At 43.8% G+C, this 23,934-nt stretch overlaps 1 protein-coding gene across 1 annotated transcript; it reads right to left on the bottom strand.

The window, feature by feature from the left end:
• Nucleotides 1-412: 412 nt before the first annotated feature.
• si:ch211-113g11.6 (Sema and PSI domain-containing protein) lies at nt 413-17,564 on the bottom strand. The gene is made up of 14 exons (XM_021559185.2): nt 17,401-17,564; nt 14,972-15,111; nt 10,828-10,890; nt 10,237-10,332; nt 9,901-10,006; nt 9,192-9,299; nt 8,504-8,643; nt 8,002-8,186; nt 7,358-7,466; nt 6,889-7,090; nt 6,180-6,295; nt 5,860-6,032; nt 5,564-5,619; nt 413-4,753 (listed from the first exon to the last, which is right to left on the bottom strand). Exons 1-14 carry the CDS (start codon nt 17,480-17,482, stop codon nt 4,407-4,409), a joined length of 1,923 nt encoding a protein of 640 aa, XP_021414860.2. The 5' UTR covers nt 17,483-17,564; the 3' UTR covers nt 413-4,406.
• Nucleotides 17,565-23,934: the final 6,370 nt, after the last annotated feature.

Raw genomic sequence — 23,934 nt, 5'->3', positions numbered from 1 at the left:
TATGACGGAGCATGTGGAGCGTTGACACTGAACTGTCATACATTTCTACACCAGTAGATGGTGCAACATTTAACATAGTTCACTCAATGTGGAATTCAACCATTTTGTGGTTCTCAAGCATGAATTTAACACAATCTGCTACAATTTAAAGTAACCCAACTTTCCACTGTGCCGCAAACCGTGCCATGCTCATGTTTTATACCATTAAGTATGAATCACTCTCTCCCTCTCCTCGTTTGATGTGCTTGTCCACATCCCTTCCTCTGCCCCCCCCCCCCCTCTCTCTCTCTCTCTCTTCACAGACACACATGCAAATTAAAAAAAGACCAATGATATACATTTTTGCTTCCAGTTTGTGAAAAAATACATAATTGGGCTACCCTGAATAAATAAAAGTTCATAAAAAAGGAAATACTGTAGTTGATTACTTTATTGATTTTCACTGTACATGTTCAGTAAAAGGAAACATATGGAGTTACAGATGTGTTACATGGACATGTATTAACACTTCATATAGACAGACATCTGTCCTTAAAACAAAGAATGATTTTGGTAACAAAACGTACTAAGACACAGAATCAACACTGTCCAAAGCGCCAGAGAAAGGATTTAAAGACAATAGATTCACTTCACTCTATTTCTCCGCTGGCATTATTTATCGGACGGGTAAATTGAACAAAAACAAACCGGTTTAAATCTTTCTAGGATAAGGATAATCGCCCGCATGCGATATAGCCACTGTTTATGTCCACGTCATAGCAGGGACTCCTGGCTACGAAGGTGGTCATTAAATAAAGTGCTCCAGAGAAACGAAACTCCCATATCAATTTTGAAATCCATGAAAGGCCAAATACAATCAACTCTGCACAGACATGATTCATTGACCGTTTTTAACAATACCCAGTGACTCTAGGCCATCTGTCTTGGTAAAAGAGCTTGTATTTCTCTGCAGTGAGTGATACAGGTTCAGTTGCCTAATTAGTGTTGGCTAGCGTATGAGAGGCTTCTGTTCACTGTTTTCAGAGACACACCAGCTCCAGTAAAGAGAATGAGATTGAAGTGAGTGATTGGTAAACAAGAGGTGTGTGTGCGCACCGATATGCCTGTGTGTATTTGTGACATATTTAAGAATATGTGTGAGTTTGAGAAAGAGATTTGGGAAACCAATTACTCAAAGTGCTAAGTGAGTGAGAAGCGGCAGGCGGCGGATGAGGCGGCACAACACAGCTTATGTTTGGCACAGTCAATATCCCGCATCAGTGCAATGCAGCAGGCAGATCCTCCTGAGACCTCGAGACAACAAACGTACAGCCACCCCCAGAGAGAAAGATGGAACCTGCAGAACTATGGCTAAAACTGTTCCAAGAACAGCATGTATGTAGCCTGTTTTCGACCAATATTTTCAGGCGACAGTGGTTTTTTGCCATTTCAAAATTTGCCACAATGCTCAGTGGCACAGTTCAAAACACCGTAGTGGTTGTAAGATGGTGCTTCAGTACTGAGATACTACAATCAATAAATGGGAACAATAGACTTGCATTTTGTTGCAACTACATTCATATTACTATGTTACATTCAACATTTGCTCTGAGTAAACCACTCCCTCCCAGCAAACATTCTCTGTCTCCAACATACTTTTATTTTTTGAGGTCAGGTGCTAAATTAAAAAACATCTATTGCTTAAAGAGGAATTTTGTTCCAAATCTTCCAAATATGTAAATCATTAATTTCAGTCTTTCTCCCCAGAGTATGGTGGCTGCTCAAAGTGTTCTACTTCACAAAAGGAGCCCATCAAATTATGTAAAGCGCTTGTCACAGCATACAGATACAAGTATGAAAATAACCCCTTTGAGAATTATGCATTGGATTTTCCCATTGAGAATAGGTTAGTTAAAGCAGTCAAAGAGTTATATCATTGTATAACCACAGTATTACGGAAACCCAGAGAGGACATATGATTTTTTTTAAAGTTCCCTCGTTATGTCGAGATCAAGACATATTAATTTCATAACAAAAGTTGTTTTGTCGCGATCACGAGATAATCAAAAGTACCATGCATCATCCATTCATTTCTTCAGATGCACGATAACCACTTCATCAAGGAGCCCTGTGGCTGTGTTGATCGCAAAGTGAGGCATTTAAGCCCTGAACGATGCCTGACACATTTACTGTGGGTGAGCTGCATTCCTGACAGGCTGATCAGATTACATTTCAGCCTCAGAAGCTGATAAATCAGGATGCTGCCTTGTAGGTTGTTTCATATGTAAGGCTCCTTGCAGACACCCTACTAGGCAGGATCCCTACTAGGCAGGATCCTGACTTATCAGCCTCTGAGGCTGCTACTGAATCAAATTAGCCTGCCAGGAAACAAGCGCACTCAGTCTTGATCATATACATAATGCACTGACTGCTAATCTGCCTGCAAGAAGCGGTACCTATGAAACACCCTACAAGGTGGAATCTGAGACTGCTATTGAATCTGATCAAGCTCTGAGGAAGAAATATAATCTTATCAGTCAGGAATTGAGCTCACCCATGCTGTAAATTGTAATATTATCCATAAAACATGAAGTGCCCCTTACAATTATACACATTAGTTATGCAAGCTAACAACAACCAGCATATATAACAAGCTAGCTAGCTAATAAGACTACCTAGCTAAGACACTCACAAGACTAGCTGCATTGTTGCTTGCATGCAATTGGCACACCACCTGGGAAACAAGCCAGCCTTTCAGGTATCAGATGCCCCAAGAGCTCTTTTATTTTTTAACCTTTATTTAACTAGGCAAGTCAGTTAAGAACACATTCTTATTACAATGACAGCCTAGGAACAGTGGGTTAACTGTCTTGTTCCAGGGCAGAATGACATATTTGTACTTTGTTAGCTCAGGGATTTGATCTAGCAACCTTTCAGTTACTGGCCCAATGCTCTAACCACTAGGCTACCTGCCACTCTTAGCTCAAGGTAAGGGACATTTAGCTTGCTAACATTCTAATTTATAAACTGTCAATGAGCGACATGTTAGCATGAAATGTACCATCCCTTAGTGTAGCAATCAATAAAAATATATGTGCTGATCCACCATGGGCTCTATCGCCTCTGCCATAATGTCAATCTATCATCAATGCGTCTACTCCTATTTATAGAATTCATCTCGTGATGTCGACAAAACAACTTTTGTTATGTCGTGTTCACGAGATAAATAAGTTATCTCGCCATGACAAGGATTTTTTTATTGTCCTCTCGGGACTTCCGCACAGTATAAAACCTTGAACCATCAAGAATAACTTTCATATACATAGGCAGCAATGGTGGAAATCAGCATTTGCGGAGCAATAAAATACCTAACACACAGTACTCATATAATCACAAGCTTTTTCTCATATAGCAAACTGCAAAATGCCATTAACTCTACATGTCATCTACTCAATTCTGATTTGGCCTCACCTGCCACTGAATGATGTTTACTGTACTTATGTTTATTGAAAATGAAGTAGCATAATATGAATGTCTGATACTATCCAATAAAATGATGCAAAAACGGCCTTTACTGCAGAGGACTTGCCGAGACACAGTGATGTTCGAGGATGAGCTCATGTTCTTCTACCTACTTCCTGTCAAAAATATGACTTCTTGTCAAAATGATGACACTTCCTCCCAGCATCAAAGTAAGGCTTGGCCACCTCATTCACAGTTTCAAGTCAACATAATTGATCAGTTTTGCTTCCACTGCAAATTGTGCTTAGGAGGTATGTCTCAGAATTGTTAAGGCTTTTTTCTACACAATACCAGACATTTTCTAAATACTATCCTATACTTATGACATTCAACAAGATGTTTGGATGTTAGAGCAGTATTCAAGCTTCAAATATTCACAAAGTAGGACAATCAAGTTTAAAAATAAGTTGAGAAATTGGCCTGATATGGTATTTAACGCAACTCATGAGATGTCATTTCTTGGGTGGAACAGGCAAGGTTCGCAAAGCACATCTTGTGGTTTGAATCTGTATTTAAAATTCAGACTAAGACATGATATTATAGTTTGTCTTTCCATAAAACCCATATTGATGTTAATGTATTAATTCAGTTTAAATGTTGTGTATTTTCAGTTTGTTTTAGGTATTTTTTTTTGTTTAAACAGTACAGTATTGATTAGTATGGTAAGCCCATATATAATTTAAAAATAAGTGGCTTTGTTTATTTTCAGGCATTTCCTGAACAATGTAAATTAAATAAAAAAACACTTTTTCTGAAAACAGTCTCTGTGGGCAACACTAATCGCATTACCCGACCATTAATAGCAATGCTCTGCGAACCTAATCTGGGTATGGTGGCCCCTCCTCTCTTGTCTGACAGAGAGAGGGCCTTAGAGGCTAAGGGGTTAGCTTTAGCATTTGCAATGGTTACAGGAGCCAGAGGGTAGCTGCAGCAAGCAGGAGGCAGGGCCCCAGGGTGGAGGCCAAGGAGGCAGGCAGAGGCCCACTGTTGATCACCAGCCTGTAGGAGACCACCTCCACCTTGTAGCCGTTCTCCGTGGCCATGCAGCGGAACACCCCCTGCTTAAGGGGCAGGTCAGGGGTGGGTTCCAGCACACAGGAGTCTCCAATGATGAAGCAGGGGTAGTGCTGGATACAGTTGTCCTTCTCCCAGCGGTAGGTGGCGTGAAAGGAGCGCACGGGGCAGGGGAGGTTAACGGGGCCGTCCGAGTCAATCACCACCTGTTTGGGGTTTGTCCTATGGGTCTTCGGTGCTGTGGGGGTTCAGATGGCACAGCCTGGTTAACATTGATCTCACCCTAATGAAATACTTACTTATGGGCTCCCTAGACTAGAGAATATGCTATGGTTTCATACCTATGGATTGTTTACGTATATACGGTAACAATCATAGGTGAGTTCAAAATGGGAATGGAAGGACAGGATTGGCAGGACTGCTGCATTATGTGACAAATGTGTGGGTAAGAGGCCACACTAATAGTTGTGAAAAAATATACAGGTTATTGTAAATTATAACTTTGCTCTCAGTTAGTAGGACAATTGTGACTCAAACCCCGGTAAACCTAAAACCAGACTAACGTGTACAAACTGACACAGAGATGCATCTATTTTTTTCTGTGGTCTGATACTTGCTCTCTCTGGAAAATATCAGCTAAAATAACAGATCAAAATATAATATCTTTATATACGATATTGCATCACCTTTCATCCTCCACTCCCTAAGTTTAAAAAACACTGTTCTAGGAATGGAAGAAAGGGAAACAGTCAACGAATATGCATGATAGCTGCACTGAGACTGCGACCAACAGAAGTAATGGAAAAAAGAGACTGCTAACAAAGACAGTACATATCCCATCATTTGTTTGGATTATTAGAGGTTAATAATATGGCTGAAGCTATTGGGCTTTGAAGTGAGGGCAAACTTTGATATTAAACCACCCAATGGGTTTGAGCATCCGCTCAATTATATGATATCATCTTCTGAGTTAGGCTCTGGAAAAAAAGTTCCTTATTTCAGTGAATAAAGATACAGAGAGTCAGAGAGGAGGCGGAGTGGCACTCACCAGCAGCTTCACCACAGATAGAGGCATTGGAATGGTCCAGACTTTGAGTTAGTGCCCTGTGGTATGAAACAAATTATTGAAGGAACATCAAATTAGCATGTACCATTTTGAACAATCAACCATTTTATGTGAATGAAACAATTATCATAAAACCTAGAATAGTAGTTGGAACCTCGACACTCCTCTGCAAGAAATGATATGTTATGGCTGGTATTGATTGTTATTTTTTGGTACACTGCATGTTTTCCATAGGTATCTAAACTGTAATCCAGGAGTGACATCATCACATCTCATACCCAGTGCTGATGTTGTATCCAGCTGGGATGGGTGTGCACCTCCTCCTGGCTGCGTCCCAACCACAATAGGGATCCCGAGACAGAATGCACTCCCGGCAACTGTCTCCATAGCGACCGCAGTCAGCCAATGGTATGCGCTGGACCTCCATTGCCGTGCCCACATAAAGGTGGCCCTGGGGGAGAAGGCAGAGAAACACACAGTGGTTATCACTAGAAGTGCATTGTTTAAATGGATTGGACTGCAGCTACGTCATAAACAAATTATTCTATGGATATTAGTGTGAGCTGCTAAGGAGTGTTCGCTGATGGTCTCACAGTACCTTCTTAGAGTCGATGGCCATGCTTAGAACAGGACCCTCGTTATGGAAGAGGGAGTACTGGGATATGATAAAGGCCTCCTCGATAGTGTGCAGAACCTTGAGCACTTTCCCCTGTTCTATCACCAGAAAGAGAGAGAACATTATCAGAGGAGAGAGAGACACCATGGTCGAGACCTGTTCCTTTTTTATGTATCCCGGAAACTCAGTGACTATTTTTGATTGAATATGGCCCCAGGTTTATAATAGCACATGCTGCCTTTTTCCTCTACTGGTCAATTCATCAGTGGGTGACTTACAGAGAGGAGCCGGCCTGTCCTCTCTTATCTCCTCCCCACATTGAGAGGCTATTACTTCCCACAGAAGACTAACTGCTCTAGTTTGTTATTAGGCCACCTCAGAGACCCATGGCTCTGTTCACAGCTCTATCACTACTTTCCCTGTGGTAGCAACTGACTTCTTTATCAGAGCACATCGATTAGTCTGTAGCTACTTTTTATTTTATTTTAAATTCAGTCAATTTATCTGGGATTCATGCCAAAAATGCACTCTTATAATAAGCCCCAACTCATGCCTGCATTTAGCAAACAACTTGTTTATTTACTTTTTCAAGGAGACTACGTCTTCTAAAAGATAACTTTTAAATAGGTTACACCAAACGCCTGTACATGGGATACAGCTTGACGGCAAAAACACACACACACACACACACCTGTTCCCAGGTACAGCACGCTATAGTGCTCGTCGTTTACTGCTAGTACAATGGCAGCGACAGTGTGTGTGAAGTGATCGTCGGTGGGCAGGTTCAGCGGAGCTCCCCCGACCGGACTAATCACGTCCTCAATCTCCGGGTGGTCCCTGATCACCACTAGGGTCTTAGGGTTGTGGGCTGCCGTGGAGTTCTTGAAGGCACACTGGGACAGGAAGTGATGTAATGAAAGTGATGTAATCAGGAAGGGAGACAGACTTAGGCTGTGGCTTTGCCTTAAACAATCATTTCACAACCAGCGTCTGTCATCTGCAACTGTTCCAAAATAGAAACACAAATCTTCCACTTCCCCAAAATTGACGGACTCACATGCATGAGCTTATGCAATTGGCCTTTGTAAAATGACTTTGATTGGCATTACAAAACGTTAATTCAAATAAAGTTAATTTAACTGATTCAGTGGGTGTCTTACTGTGCCAGGGCGATGTCCAATCAGAGGACTGCTGTAACCCTTCAGTTTGGACGTGGCGAAGGCCTGGTCAATGTCCTCGATGGAGTAAGCACATATCACTGTTGTGTCCCTGGTCAACCAAACAATACAACACTTAAAAGCCTTCCTTCCTTCTACTTACTTTATTCAAACTTAATGTGAATCGGAATGTTGTTAGCAATTCAATCACAGACTGATTACTATGACTCTCTAAAAGGACGTAAAAGATTTAAGGCCGCTCAAATATGCTAATAAAAGCACTCAAGCTCAAAAATAATTGGCCGCCTCCACAGAGCATAGCCCACTTCTGATTCAGAGGGGTTGGGTTAAATGCGGAAGACACATTTCAGTTGAAGGCATTCAGTTGTACAACTGACTAGGTATCCCCCCTGTCCCTTTCCCTTTCAAATACAATCAAATATTTTCCTCACTGAAACTTTTCATTGCTGTCCATGTCTATCCAGCTCCTGTGCCCCATTTGGATGTGCTGTGCATAATTCCTCCTTTCCTCTGATTATGTTGTTTGTGCAGCTCATTCCTCTCCTGCATTTTAAGCATGATACAGTCTTAAGCAGCCATATGGGTTGGAGGGTGTTGAAGGTGTAAGGTGTAAGGTGTCTACTCACCAGGCGTTGGCAAACAGGCCGTACATGACCCCAGTCCTCTTCTCGTTGGCCACGTCAGACAGCACAAAGGCCTGTCTGATGTTGTTGTACTGCTGGGGGGTGCTACCCGCACCACACATCACCCTTGCCTTCAGGAAGGTAGTCCACGAGTCCGCCAGCAGGTTCTTTATGCCCCCCTCGTCCACCTGGAGACGGACACACAGTATACAACAGTTGAAACGGCCAGGTTCGTTTGCAATATTACAACAACAAAGATGTTACTTCAAACAACAAACCCAGTTTTGTCCCCCCTCTGACATCATTGCACGGATGAACATCAGAGTATGTGCTACGTTTTATTTTTACCATGAGGCTGGATGCTCATCTCTTCTGTTTTAAAAAAACTCAACAATAACAAATGTGCATGGGGTGACCAGTGGTGCTGTTTCTCATTTCGCGGAGCTCTGCTTTAATACGCAATAACCTTGCAATGCAGCTGATATAGTGATGTTGTTGTGGTTACCATGCAGATTCGGCCGATGCGCGACCTGTAGGGCTCCTCGTCCACCATGGCCGTCTTGTTGATCTCACTGAAGAAGAAGTAGATCTCCTCCTTGTGTTTCTGAGAGGCTGGCATTACTGCTGCTCCACCAAACTGGGGGCCTGCAGCAGGAGAGAGAAAGGACTTCCACCAGTGCTTGAAGTGGACTGAAATAATACTCTTTATATTTGGGAGCTGGTACTCATCACTATTTAACAGGCACTATGTTATAAACACTAATACTCAATCAGGTAGTAAAACATTTGAGGCCAGTGAGCACCAGGCCAACTCAGTCACTGGTTGTAACTATCTGGGCCCATTTCAAACTAATGCATTTCATTCTAGCAGGGCCATCTAGTGTGTACGGAGATAAAGGTGTATTTAAAAAATACATTGTGATAAAAGTGTTTGCTTGGAAGTTTCATAGGCTAATAAAGACTTCCAGTACATAATGCAGGGAGTTAAAACATTGTATGACTATCACAACTGTGAACTTAACTTATGATCTTTAAAATGGAAGAATTCATAGGGATTACATTTCTGCATGCAACATGTTACAGTTACAAGATACTAGATCATATAGACTTGCTATTTCCATGCTCATCCATTCCAGTGCCTCATGCAGCTCTCCTACATCATTATAGTTCCATGTTGCTCTCATCCCACTCACTCTGCAGCCACTTGGTCTCAGTCTTCAGGAGCTTCTGAGTGCCGTAGGTCCGGCGGATAGAGCCAGGGTGACGCCCCACTGCTGACAGAGCAGAGTATAGATTCCCATCTGAGAGCGAGAGGGGGGGGGGGGGGGGGGGGGGGGGGGGGTGGTAAAGATAAAGAGAGAGATACAGAGGAGAGAGGGAGAGAGAGAGAAACAGAAGTTAGAGGGAGAGATAAAAAATAAGTCAACAGAAGACAGCTGACTGCGCCAACACCCTCCCATAACCGTATTACAATTACCCCACTTAGGGCACTGTCTCCATAGCAATAAGGGAGGTAATTTGGATCATGACATTAATGGTTCAATGAGAACTGAACGTTATCAGAATGCTGCCCCACTCTAGCAAATGGCTCATTGGTTCATCACTCCAGTCTAGCCTGGTCTGCGCTATCACAGAACCTGCTATACAAAGTAACCTTGCCATGATTCCGATAATACTGTGAGTTACAGCTTCGCTACATGTCGTGAACCATCTGTAGTACTATAGTACCATTTTAAACAGATCTCCTATCCCATACCCAAGCCAATGTTGAGGATCTGATTGGTCTGTATAATGATGAACATAATGGCTGGATGGAGGGGTGAGGGATGGGTTTGGTATTGTGCCAATAGCAGAGTTTCTATGGATGTTTGGCTGGAGTGTCTGTCTGTCCTCTCATCGTACCTGCGGACAGACTGACAGACCTCTGGGAGGGGTAGGGAGGGGAGATGTCAGAGGCTGGTGCCATCTGTCCATTGGTGGGGGCGTCAGTCAGCACAGTGTCATTTACCTATGGAGAGGAAATTACATCACAACCTCACAAGCCATATCCTGAATGCTCTTACCTCCTTGTATACAGTACAAATAGGCCTTAGTTAGTTAAAGTTTTTTATTGAACACTATTACCAACTTTTATAAAAGTGATACAGGAGATAAGTAAGATGAAAGTGTGACCGTTGTGAGAACACTAAACACACGTTGAAGACAATAGCTATTCTATTCATCATCATGTCATCTTACCAGCAGCCAGCATTTGGGGGTTCCTGCATTTGTCCCGCATACCACAAAAGTGTCATTGACTTTCTGAATGACTGTTATGAAATTGTCACACTCCAACTGTATCAGAGAGAGAGAGAGAGAGAGAGAGAGAGAGAGAGAGAGAGAGAGAGAGAGAGAGAGAGCGCGAGAGAGAGAGAGAGAGAGAGAGAGAGAGAGAGAGAGAGAGAGAGAGAGAGAGAGAGAATATTGGAACTGATCCATTTTCCCTAATTTGGCAGATAGCGCAACAATTACCTCTGCAGTACTGAGGGAATGCATTGTCTGCATAACTTCATATGCATTGCATCACTTATTCATTAAGTACAGTGGCAGGACTTTTATCTCAAGAGAAACTTCCAGATGTAATTTGTGTCTGAATACCAAATACAGCATTGTACCATTCCCCTGTCCCAACCTTTAACCTTTGGGACAGTTTCTACTGGTGTCGATATCATGTTGATATTATGTCTCTGTTTAATTAACATTCTCAGTAGCAACAAACTTTCCTCACTGTAATTATGGTGATAATGATGACGAAGATTGATGATGAGGATGATGGTGGTGACCACCTACCTTTGGTGGGTCTGATTTGGCGATGCAAGCTGCCTTTGCGTTTTCATCAGTTACCACAGGGATCTGTAATAATATAAGATACATTCCAGTATGTCATACAATTTATCCATAACTCGTATGCAAATTAGGCCTTTTCAAATACTCAATTAACTGCAATCAAATTCAGTGCTGATTGAAAATGACAAAAGTCTGGTCCTGTACCATAAACGAACAAAGGGAGGATTACTTTACTGTCTCTAATATTTGATCAACTAAGCGTAACTATAGGGCACAGACAATCAGAAGTCACAACACAAATGATAGGCTACCTTTTGCTCATGTTTGTCGAGTCAACGTTGACATTATTAGCTCAGTGTATTATCTTTATTGTATTGTGGTATCCCAGGAGGTCTACCCCGAGGGGTGGTAATGGAGGGGAGGTACGTGATGCGACGCTGGCTCCCTCTGCTGGGAGTATGCGAGCTGGGCACACCGACACAGATAGCTCCAAGTGGAGATAATTAGTGGAAAGTGCCAACCAGCCGTGGAGGCCAAATAAAAGGAGCACTGTGGCACACCACGAGGGAGAGACCGACACCGAGCAAAAGCAGAGAAGAAGGACTGAGCCAAACCTAAGTGAATTTTCTTTGTTATGTTTATTTTCTGTCTTAGTAAAGTTGTTTTGCGGACATAAACCTCCCTGTCTCTGTGTCAATCTCTGCACGCTCAATCCAACACCCCACGGTTTACCACATACGGTGGAGAATGTGGGCAACTCAGTAGCTTTAGGTGCAGTGGGGTCAAGTGTACAGAGATTTCCATGGAGGAGCTGGTGGCTCAGTTCATCCTCAGCCAGCAGAAGCAACAGGCTCTCCAGGAGCAAGCACTGGAGGAGCAGCACCAACAAAACCGCAGACTGGTAGTGCAGGTAGCCCAGTTGAAGGTTGGGAGGGCTCAGGAGTCTGGCCCAAATCAGTTCCTGGTTCAGTTAAGGGAGGAAAATGACGTGGAGTCGTATTTGTGCACGGCACAGAGGGAAGGATGGCCCAAGCCCAAATGGGCCAGCCTGTTGGCACCCTACCTCTCTGGGAAGGCCCAGAAGGCCTACTTTGATTTGAACGCTGACCAGGCCGCGAATTATGAGGGACTCAAATGGGAGATCCTGAGCCAATATGGGTTCAGCCTCGCCCGCCGTGCACAACTGGTCCACGACTGGACCTTTGACCCCACCCTTTCCCCCCGTGCTCAGATCAGCGACCTGGTGCACCTGACCAAGGGCTGGCTACTGACGAAGTACCGTCCCCCAGGATGCTCGACAAGCTCATCCTGGATCAATACCTTCGGGTCCTGCCATACGAGATGAAGAAGACGGTGAGCATGCAGAACCCCCGGAGCCTGGAGGAATTGCTGATCACTGTGGAAATTCACCAGAACACCCAGGACCTTCTAGGGGCCCGAGCAGAGAGAGGGGGACGAACAACACAAAGAGAGGCGAGGGGCTGAAGGGGGCCCGGACGGAACCAGCCGAGGCTTTGAAGAAGGAGGATGACCCAAACCGACAACGTCGGCGGCTGCTGGACCCAGATCAGAGACGCTGTTATGAGTGCGGTGAGCTGGGGCACCTCGCCTGGAGCTGTCCCAGCCGGGAGGAGGCCATGCCCACCGCATCCCCCAGCTCTGGGGTAACCCGGATGGCGAGTTAGGTCACCTCCTGTTGGGTGCACACAAAGACAGCTTTATGGAGGTGGAGGCCCTAGACGGACCTCCCGACTCGGGAATCCTCACAGGTCAGTTTGGGACGGCCCAGTTAGAAGCCCCCAATCTCCAGAACGCTAAGGGCCAGGTGATTGCGGTGGATGGCGTACTATTACCTGGGGTAAGTGATTGGCGTTACCCCCACTTCGCAATCAAGCATAATTTATTGTATCAGGCAGTAAACCATAATGGGGAGACAAAAGATTGGTTACTCATATCCAGCCAGTATGTTAGGACTGTGTTGCAGCTTGCCCACACCCACCTACTTGGGGCACACCTGGGATGGAGAAAATAACCGGTTCCACTGGCCCGGAGTCAAGCGTGCCATGGAGGACTACTACCTTAGTTGCCTGGAGTGCCAGATCACAGCTCCAAGGGTACAGTATAGAAACCCTTTGGTTCCCTTGCCCATCATAGGAGTGCCATTCGAGTGGGTGGCAATGGATCTGGTGGGTCTGTTGGCGAAGACCGCGAGGGGACACCGATACATCCTGGTAACCGTGGATCACGCCACCCGGTATCCTGAGGCAATCCCGCTATCCACGGCGGCAGCAAAAGGTATCGCATGGGAGCTCTTCCATTTATTTAGCCGGGTGGGTATTCCGCGGGAAATCCTGACGTACCAGGGCACCGCGTTCATGTCTCGTGTGACGAAAGATGTCTGCAATCTGTTACGAATAAAACAGGTGAGGACCAGTGTGTACCATCCACAAATGGACAGGTTTCAATAAGACCCTAAAACAGATGCTGAAGAAGGTCATCGAGAGAGACGGGAGGAACTGGGACCAGCTGCTGCCCCACCTGATGTTTTCAGTTCGCGAGGTACCCCAAGCATCCACTGGGTTCTCCCCCTTTGAGCTCCTGTATGGCCGTCAGCCCCGCGAGCTGCTGGACCTAGCCAAGGAGGTCTGGGAATTGCATCCGACCCCCCCTTCGCAGCATAGTCAAACATGTGGAGGAGATGAGGGGGAGGATGACGGCGACTTGGCCAGTGGTGAGAGAGCACATAGCCCAGGCGCAACGTACCCAGGAGCGTGTCTCGAACCGGGGGGCCCAACCACGACAGTTCCAAACAGGTGAGAAGGTCTTGGTGCTGATCCCTACAATGGAGAGTAAATTCCTGGCTACGTGGCATGGGCCCTACGACATCGTTGAGCAGGTAGGCAACGTCAACTATAAGGTCCGCCAACTGGGGCGGAGAAAACCCCTCCAGCTTTATCATGTGAACTTACTGAAGAAATGCCACGCACGCGAGGCGCTGTGCGTAACGTGGACCCGGTCACAGCATGGCACGCTCTCTGTCGATGTTGCAATGGGGGAAGACCTCAGCCCGACCCAACGACAAGAGCTCCGAGAGTTAGTCCAACAGAATATGTCCGTGTTCTCCGAGGTGCCAGGGCGCACGGATCTCGTGGAACATCATATCCACACACGTCTGGGAGAAAAAGTGCGTAAGTGGCCATACTGGATACCAGAAGCCCGGAGGGTGGCGGACCAGCGGGAAGTGACAACAATGCTAGAAATGGGGGTATTGGAGGAGTCCCACAGTGAGCGGTCTAGCCCCATAGTGCTGGTTCCGAAACCGGATGTAAGCGTCCGCTTCTGCAATGACTTCCGGGGTCTGAACGAGGTCAGTAAGTTCGATGCCTACCCCATGCCCCGGGTGGACAAAGTGATCGACCGCTTGGGGATGGCGAGATACGTCAGCACCTGACAAAGGGGTCCTAGCAGGTGCCACTGGCAGCGGCCTCCCGGGAGAAGACTGACTTCTCCACCCCGGGGGGCTATACCACAACCGAGTTCTGTCTTTCGGGCTCCACGGGGCACCAGTGACCTTTCAGCGACTCATGGTCCGCGTCCTGCGGCCGCGCAGTGAGTACGCAGCAGCTTATCTGGATGACCTAATTGTGCACAGTGACAGTTGGGAGTCACATCTTTGCAGGTTACAGGTAGTGGTTGATGCGCTAAGGGATGCAGGTCTGACCGCGAACCCCCACAAGTGCAAGCTGGGCTACGCCGAGGTGGAGTACCTGGGCTATCAGATCGGGAGGGGAAATGTGAAACCCCAATAAAAATACATTTAAAAAATAAAATAAAGTAAAGTAGTAAAGTTGTTTTCGCGGACTAAAACCTCCTTGTCTCTGTGTCAATCTCTGCACGCTCAACCCAACACCCCACGGTTTACCACAGTATGTTGACCTCATAAGCCCACACTATATAATCACTTCCTTTTCCGATTGGACAGAGATGAGATCTGCTCTATAAATGTATGCATGACCCATCTCGAGGCTGTTGAACTAGGTCGACAGCTGCTGCCTCCTCTTTAAGCCAGTCTCCTGTGCCTGCATTGGGTTACTGTGTCACCACCACCGAGTATCTCTGTTCATCTCTATGGTTACCAGCAACTCACCTGCAGGTCGCGGACCCCCCTGTCAGTGAAAGTCAGCACGTAGATCACTGTCTGGCCCCCCACGTACAGCACATTTGTGCCCTCCTGGTGGTACACTGACATGTAGTTCTCCGGTTTCGAGAAGTGGTACCTGGCCGGCTCTGTGGGCCATATCAAAGTAAATTAAGAGAAGGTGTTGTTACAAAGTCGTTATATGATATACCAGTAGATCAGTGTCGTTCATTAATTGGATTTAACAAGAATGTATTAATTGAGCTTTGGTGTGGTCATGTAATGTCTAAAATAAAATTCAAAAAGCTGCCAGTCTACCTTTTGGCCCAAGTCTTTTAGTTTTGATATGAGGCTAAAGCTGTACAGATCAGAGAGATAGTTTGTACTGAAATGTAATTGGTTGCCATGGTTAAGGTCAATTTACCCTTGGGACTCCTATTCCTACAGGCACAAGCAAATCTGACACTAGTGTGTCTACCAATTCAGTGACTGACGTTCTCAATGATACAGGAAAGTAGACCACAATTTCCTCAATTGGCCGACAAAAGAGTGGCAAATGGCGCTGTCCCAGGTGTTGACTTAGGCTTATGCTTCATCAATGTAATCTTTCTGTTTTGACATGTCTCTGTCGGGTACACTAAGACTGAATGTCGTTAACATGACATCCCTTTATAGGTTTGTATAATATAAGTTTGATATGTTAAAAAAATACACCATGTTGTTCTGTATTTGACTGCTGATCTGCCAAGAGGAATACTGTCCTTTACACCTGTAACGACTATAGCGTCCGTGCATCTTGTGAATATATTAGACCACTGTGCAAGGTGTGAGGCATGAGTTTGGAATTATAATTGTTAGTTTGCTGCGCGGAATTCTCATAAATATTAATTGGGTTGTGAGGATGGATGTGTGCGCGTGCGCGTGTTTGCGCGCGCTTGTGTTCGCGTGTGTTAATGAGGTCCTGGAGCTAATGCTGCTGCTCTGTCCTCAACAAGCCTCAGCTACTGCAGTACCTACCATCAACGCGTCAGCTCGTGCACCTGCATTGCAGTTCTGCAGCGCGAGCTAACTATTCACCATACTGCTGGGTTTTAACTGTAATGTAGTGGTTTTGCAATACGTTCACTGACATTGTGTGTTTAAGTAAACTTAATGACATTACATGCAGAGCTCCTCAGCACTCTTTTCAATTAGCACGTATTATTTAGCCTTATATTCTGTCTTGAAGACCAAATGAGGTGCAGATCAGAAGAAATATCCGGGCATTGATCACAAATAACAGTCTGATTGGTAAACAACACCAGGACTGCGTTTCCATGACAACTGGCAAATGTCTACCCACTGCGCTAGGTTGAACCTCACACATGGATTATTAATGACCGAAATGCCAAAACGTGCAACACTGCGAGCCTGTCAAAACCCGTAAAGGACCAATGCAGCCAAATTTGGTGATGGTGACTTCACCAGGCAGGCTAAAATTCCATCCCACCAAACGGCCTTTTTAAACAGGTCTTACACTAAAGGGGCATTATAAACTTTTTTTTTATTTTTTATTTTTTATTTTTTTACAATTTCACAGTATTATTCCAACCTCATATTGTGGAAATATATATAAAACACAGGCAAAACATGTTTGACTGCACTGGGCCTTTAACATACAGCCTCGGCATTGGCATGCTGATGTGCGCTCTGAATTCAAGATTAGATGTCTTCGTAGGAGTGGGTCACTATTGTATAGGACAGGCTACCCGAATAATCAACGCCTAAATAGCAATAATAGGCTATCTTAATTAAGCTAGTTTCTTGTAAAACACAATTGGTTCTGAATAATTCCACCGTTCCCGCTGCCATAAACCTGTTCCAAACGTATGAACACTTCTGTCCCTTCCATTTCATTACAATGGAATAGGCAACTGGGCCTAAATGATATCACAAGAAGATTAATCTAATCTAATACACAGTGCTTAATTTATTCCATTTAATTTAATACAAATTGTTTATTTTATTTCCTTTAGTTGAGAACTGGGACGCATAAACAATTTGACAAATCGGCTATTCAAATTATACAATTATACCAAGTCCAACATGTTTTCTCTCTCATCACATTATTTGCGTTTCTCTGAGATCCGTTCTCATTGACACAATGCCTATCATTCTGTCAATTTAATATAGCCTACTATCATTATTAGGCTACATTTCTATTTTGTGGAACATTTTACATGATTGTCTGCCTTGAATCATGCATGATGTCATGCATGTATAAACGCGTGATGAGGAAAGTGATCCACTACTTTGATTTTCAAGTATACTACAGTCTATTGTTCATTGTTAATCTAACTATTTCCATGGAGGAAAAAACAAGGTTCTCGTTTATACCCTAATACACAGACAGGGCGTATCTGACCACTCTAAACGCAAACAGCTAAATTAGCACATACCTTTTACAATGAATTTCAGCCGAGGTGACTTTTCGGCAAAAACCATGGAAAAAACGGTCGCCAATATGATATAATTCATCATTCCACGTCCTCAATGTGCCCGAACCCTTTCATGCGTGAATTCCAAAACTCTCTAATAGGTTGACCACACCGCTTGCGTCGCGTGCGCGAGCTTTGCAAAATAAATGTAGAAATCTATGTTATTCAATTATTGTACCCACACTGCTCAGCGCGTCAACGAGCGTCTGCGTTGCCAAGGGCTAAAATAGAACTCCTTTCTATTTCTGATGCAGCGTGCCATATCCTCATTGGTTATACCCACATGGGTGATTGAAAGAAGAACTGTGTTGCAGGTCAGTGTAGCAATTCTATGAATGTTTAGATGCCAATCTCCATTTAAATTCAAAGATGAAAAAGTCTGGAAGGAGGAGAGATGACTAGAAATTATTTGGTTGACTGTTTTATGTGTGGATTAATTGTCGGAGTAGAGGACCTTGTGCATTTCAGGTAAAATAACAACGCAATGTTTATATCCTAGGACAAATTAGCTAGCAAATGCAAGCTAGCGAGCTAAATTGCCACAAAGGTTTAATGACCTGTTCCCAAATTAATGCAATTGGTTCAGAGTTTGTTTTGATATTTTAACTTGCGTGTCGCAATCGCGTTTGGTGTAGGAGGACAAAATAAATATATGCACGATGGCGCGCAGCCGGTTTGGGTTCCGTGTAATGGCTGCCCCAGCGTGAGTTTTTTTATGCACATGATGTTAGAACGTTCTCTGCATTCCAGAATGTGATTGTTATGCAACAGTACATTTAATCTGCTCTGCCCTCAAATCAAAGCATGCAGACTGTTTTTATTTATAGGCTGTTTTCAATTTGTCAATTTCAAATTATTTTCTAACCATTTTTTTATTTTCTAAAAACAGTTTGAATTGAGGTGTGTTCCGCCTCATTCATTCACATAAAAGTAGTAATTTTTACTTTTGCAGACATTTCTGACCCGGACAAAATTCTGCAGACATTTGCTCATCTCCCGTCCTGCACACACGTGTTCACAATTTCCATCTGCTGCCTGCATCGCAGTCATAGTTGTTTTTGTTACCAATAATAACTTTGGAAATGTGTGCGTTTCTATCAAAGTAAGTGTCTTGTTACATTATAATAGTTTCTGCATGTCGTTTCTACTGTAGCATAATTTTTGGGTGTATATTCCTTATAACAGTGGACACGCGGGGTAACGTTACTCATTTCATAACCTTTATGGTGTTTTACTCAATGCTTAGGTAGCTAGCTACGTTCTTCTATTAGCTCTGGAAAACAATGCTAATTGCGTCAGAGAAGTATTAGCATGTGTGGTATTTTGAAGCTACCCTGGCCTTATGAATCCCAAGTGGTGCAGCTGCCTAACACGGAACCCAAACCGCCTCTAAAAATGTAAATAAAACCCTATAAAGAGTTTATATAATGTGTCATTTCATACCTATTTGAAGGTTTGTGTCAAATTTGAATCTGGTTTTTAGGGCGGTGCTAAAGTGATCTTAGAAGTAAACAGCGGCTTTGAGAATGATGATCGCATGCAATGATCATTAAAAAAATTACTAGGTATCCCCCCCTTACTGTCAATTTCTTGTTTCTAAAGGATGATAGAAGTGTTACACCTGGTGGAGAGAGATTGTAAGACAGAAATAGTTGCTTTATGCATGCTGTACATTACGACATGACACGTCAAGATGTAACAGAGGGTCAGTTTTTTCAACTTTTCTCCAATACTATAGAGCCATTACCATGTTGATCAACGCTTGAATAGAAACATAGTTCACACCCCCAATTTTGAAGTCAACACAGGCGCTACAGTCCCATTAGTTTTCTTTGTAGCCTCGTTTGAATGTTGAGGTTGCGCACATTTGTATGGAATGGGGTGAGTTTACCTTATATGGTGATTGGCATCTAAACTTTTTTAGTGTTACCACGACAACCGGCAACACAGTTCGTCTTTCAATCACTAACATGGGTATAACACACCGAATCGTTTCTTGTCATCTCTCTTCCTTCCAGGCCTTTTCTTCTCTTGACTTGATATTGCGATTGGCAACTTTCATAAATTAGGTGCATTACCGCCACTGACCTCGTTCGTCTTTCAGTCACCCACGTGGGTATAACCAATGAGGAGATGGGAGAGGCAGGACTTGCAGCGCGATCTGCGTCAGAAATAGAACTGATTTCTATTTTAGCCCTTGGCAACGCAGACGCTCGTTGGCGCGCGCGAGCAGTGTGGGTGCAATAATTGAATAACATAGATTTCTACATTTATTTTGCAACGCATGTTCAAATCCAGACTGCGTTTCTATCAAAGTAAGTGTCTTATTACCTTATAATAGTTTATGTATGTTGTGTTATACCGTTTCTACTGTAGCTCACTGTGTTTATGGAGCATAATATATGTGTATATTCCTTATAACCGCGAACACGCGAGGTAACGTTACTCATTTCATAACCTTTATAGTGTTATATTCAATCGTGCTTATGTAGCTAGCTACATTCTTCTATTAGTTCTGTAAAACAATGCTAATTGCGTCAGAGACGTATTGGCTTGCTGTATTTTGAAGCTACCCTGGAAAAATGGAAATATATCTTATATCACTAGGTCGTTTTCTGAGTGCATTCCACAAAGCTGTTTATCATGTCCTCCTTATCCACTGCCCCCATTTTGAGGCTATAGTCAAGCACGCGGTCTGGTTTGATTTTTCTCTCTCCCGTCAGGTGGTCCACCTTCCCTGTGGCTGACATGGTTGCTGTATGGACAGTGGAGAGGACATGGATGTCTCGTTTGTCATGTCACTTTACTGCCAGCTGTTGACATTTCTTATTTTATATAACGGGTCATTTAGGATGGCAGTATCATTGTTGATGAAATGCAGTCATCGCAGCAGAACTAGGAAGCAGTCTTGGGAAAAGAGGGTGGCAAAGAAGGGAGTTGCAAACATAGGATCTGTGCTCCAGTATTCTCTTAGGGAGTTCTTCTTTACTCTCCCCATGAGAAGGACTGTCACCAGGAAGGTATACATTTCACAAATTGTGGTTGTCCCCCCCACTCCTGGCTCTCTCTTCTCCTGTAGCTCCAAGGCATAGTGATTGGTCTCTGCTATGTCTCCCACCAGCTCCTCTGTCAGAAACAACTTGAAGCACTCTGCCTCAGATGGAAATGGCAAGGGGCGGTGCTCTCCAGACTGGGACTCATCAAAGCAAACAACAGGGCCAGGAGGGGTGAAATGGCTGGCAGCCTTCCAGCTACCACAGAACTCCTGTACTTCATCCACTGTCGATCTGCCTCCATCACCACCAGCATCTTCAAAGGGAACTAGGACGTTGTCAGTGGACAAGGGGTCCTCAGATTCAGGGTTCTCAATGGCTGGGAGGCAGCTCCTCACTGTCACTGTCAGAATCTAATTCCTGACTTTCAGACACATTGTCAGAATTTTTTTAAATCTCCAGAATTTCTGCATTTGTGAGTTGTCTCCTTTTGAAAGACATTGCTAATGCTACAACTTAACTCACTAGCTACATCCATAAAACAACAACACCGAATGGCTCAGAGTGGGAGCGAGAGGTTACGTGATTGACTGCCTGCGCTCGCCATTTGTATCAATAAATCACTATCAGAAAATGTTTTTTTTGTGGTAATTATTTATATATTTACTGTTTTATTAACATGTTTTTCAATTACCGGTGATAAATCATGCATTCCGATTCTTGCATGGATTGTAATAAGCACATAGTATGTGTGTAAAATACTTTTTTGAAGGTTGTACTGATTATGAGGAGCTAAGATACTTTCAGCTATGTGTGGAGCCATGTTTGTTGACATACAATGCATTCTGGGTTTCACGTAATCGTCTTTCGCACCAAAGATGCTATAACAAAAGGAGGTGAGTAAGGATACACTTTTTGAGAACTTAAGGAAGTGAATGGTGGGAATTGAACGATGGTAGACGACACACCCTTTCAACATGCATACTATAAACAGACCAATCTCATCTTGTCTTCTCTTATTATCTTAGGTGTCTGTGAGGAAAAGAAGCATGGCTGCGCACTGAAACTAATCGTTGTCGAATTACTTTCGATTTCGAGAAAGTGTTTTACTCAATCATTTCTATCAATGTTAAGGTCACCCGTGATGTGATTTTGGCCCACTCCTCCATACAGACCTTCTCCAGATCCTTCAGGTTTCGGGGCTGTCGCTGGGCAATACAGACTTTCAGCTTCATCCAAAGATTTTCTATTGGGTTCAGGTCTGGAGACTGGCTAGGCCACTCCAGGACCTTGAGATGCTTCTTACGGAGCCACTCCTTAGTTGCCCTGGCTGTGTGTTTCGGGTCGTTGTCATGCTGGGAGACCCAGCCACGACCCATCTTCAATGCTCTTACTAAGGAAAGGAGGTTGTTGGCCAAGATCTTGAGATACACGGCCCCATCCATCCTCCCCTCAATACTGTGCAGTTGTACCTGTCTCCTTTGCAGAAAAGCATCCCCAAAGAATTATGTTTCCACCTCCATGCTTCATGGTTGGGATGGTGTTCTTGGGGTTGTACTCATCCTTCTTCTTCCTCCAAACATGGCGAGTGGAGTTTAGGCCAAAAAACTATATTTTTGTCTCATCAGACCACATGTGTAGTTCTGGGCTGATCCCTCACCTTTCTCATGATCATTGATGCCCCACGAGGTGAGATCTTGCATGGAGCCCCAGACCGAGGGTGATTGACCGTCATCTTGAACTTCTTCCATTTTCTAATAATTGTGCCAACAGTTGTTGCCTTCTTACCAAGCTGCTTGCCTATTGTCCTGTAGCCCATCCCAGCCTTGTGCAGGTCTACAATTTTTAGCCCTGATGTCCTTACACAGCTCTCTAGTCTTGGCCATTGTGGAGAAGTTGGAGTCTATTTGATTGAGTGTGTGAACAGATGTATTTTATACAGGTAACGAGTTCAAACAGGTGCAGTTAATACAGGTCATGTGGAGAACAGGAGGGCTTCTTAAAGAAAAACGAACAGGTCTGTGAGAGCCGGAATTCTTACTGGTTGGTAGGTGACCAAATACTTATGTCATGCAATAAAATGCTAATGAATTACTTAAAAATCATACAATGTGATTTTCTGGATTTTTGTTTTAGATTCCATCTCTCACAGTTTAAGTGTACCTATCATAAAAATTACAGACCTCTACATGCTTTGTAAGTAGGAAAACCTGCAAAATCGGCAGTGTATCAAATACTTGTTTTCCCCACTGTACATATGATATGAGTAATGTAGGGTATGTAAACATTATATAAAGTGGCATTGTTTAAAGTGGCTAGTGGCACATTTATTACATCAATGTTTTCATTATTAGAGTGGCTAGAGATGAGTCAATATGTTGGCAGCAGCCACTCAATGTTAGTGATGGATGTTTAGGGGGCGGCCCGTCAGGAAGTCCAGGACTCAGTTGCACAGGGCGGGGTTGAGACCCAGGGTTTCGAGCTTAATGACGAGTTTAGAGGGTACTATGGTGTTAAATGCTGAGCTGTAGTCGATGAACAGCATTCTTACATAGGTATTCCTCTTGTCCAGATAGGTTAGGGCAGTGTGCAAAGTGATTGCGATTGCGTCGTCTGTGGAACTATTGGGGCAGTAAGCAAATTGGAGGGGGTCTAGGGTGTCAGGTAGAGTGGAGGTGATATGGTCCTTGACTAGTCTCTCAAAACACTTCATGATGACGGAAGTGAGTGTTACGTGGCGATAGTCATTTAGCTCAGTTACCTTCGCTCTCTTGGGAACAGGAACAATGGTAGCCCTCTTGAAGCATGTGGGAACAGCAGACTGGGATAAGGATAGATTGAATATGTCCGTAAATACACCAGCTAGTCTGAGACACTAAAGAAGAGCGTTCACAGCAACTCCGGAGTAATAGATATTTAGACACTTTTAGCAAAATACAATACTTACATAATACAGAGATCATTTGGCATCTGTTATTTTAGATATAGGCTACTGTATCTGCAGCATATGTCATACTTGTACCCATCGCCTAGATTAATTAGTCATTGTCACCTAAAACTACATTTTATTTCCCTTCTTATAAAATCCAATCAGTAGGAGTTCCACAAAATTATTTCCCAAGAAACGGTGACCCAGCACCTTTCTATAATTAATACAAATAAAATATGTTTGGTAAGTAATGGATGAGACTTGAGGATCTTTAACCATGGCGTTTTAGCACCACTCAGTGGCCAGCATCTGGCCAGATAATGGGAACACAAAGCATCATCGTTATTTTATCACCTGGAATTCAGACACAAGGGTCCCAATTCAATCAATTATAGGTAAAGAAAAACTGCACTGTGGGTTCATTAAAGGTGTTAACCATGTTAGAACTCAGTCACCTGACACGTTCTTTCTCTTGTGGGCATATCTGTGTAAGAGGTGCAATAATACTGTAGACCTGTACTGTAAACCATGAGACCTACTTGAGAGTATATTTTTCTTTGGGAGCCTGTTGTA

This window comes from Oncorhynchus mykiss, chromosome 2, assembly GCF_013265735.2.
Source record: "Oncorhynchus mykiss isolate Arlee chromosome 2, USDA_OmykA_1.1, whole genome shotgun sequence".
NCBI lineage: Eukaryota > Metazoa > Chordata > Actinopteri > Salmoniformes > Salmonidae > Oncorhynchus > Oncorhynchus mykiss.
Note: the sequence above shows the minus strand (reverse complement) of the source record. Positions and strands in the feature narration are given on the sequence as shown.

What these genes read in the sequence shown, in the direction of transcription:
- si:ch211-113g11.6 (XM_021559185.2), bottom strand. Translation starts at nt 17,482, where the DNA reads ATGATGAATTATATCATATTGGCGACCGTTTTTTCCATGGTTTTTGCC. An exon ending in GTCTGTCAGTCTGTCCGCAG is followed by an intron (nt 9,300 to 9,900) that starts GTACGATGAGAG and finishes TCTCGCTCTCAG; the next exon opens with ATGGGAATCTATACTCTGCT. An exon ending in TATCTGTGGTGAAGCTGCTG is followed by an intron (nt 4,754 to 5,563) that starts GTGAGTGCCACT and finishes GAACCCCCACAG; the next exon opens with CACCGAAGACCCATAGGACA.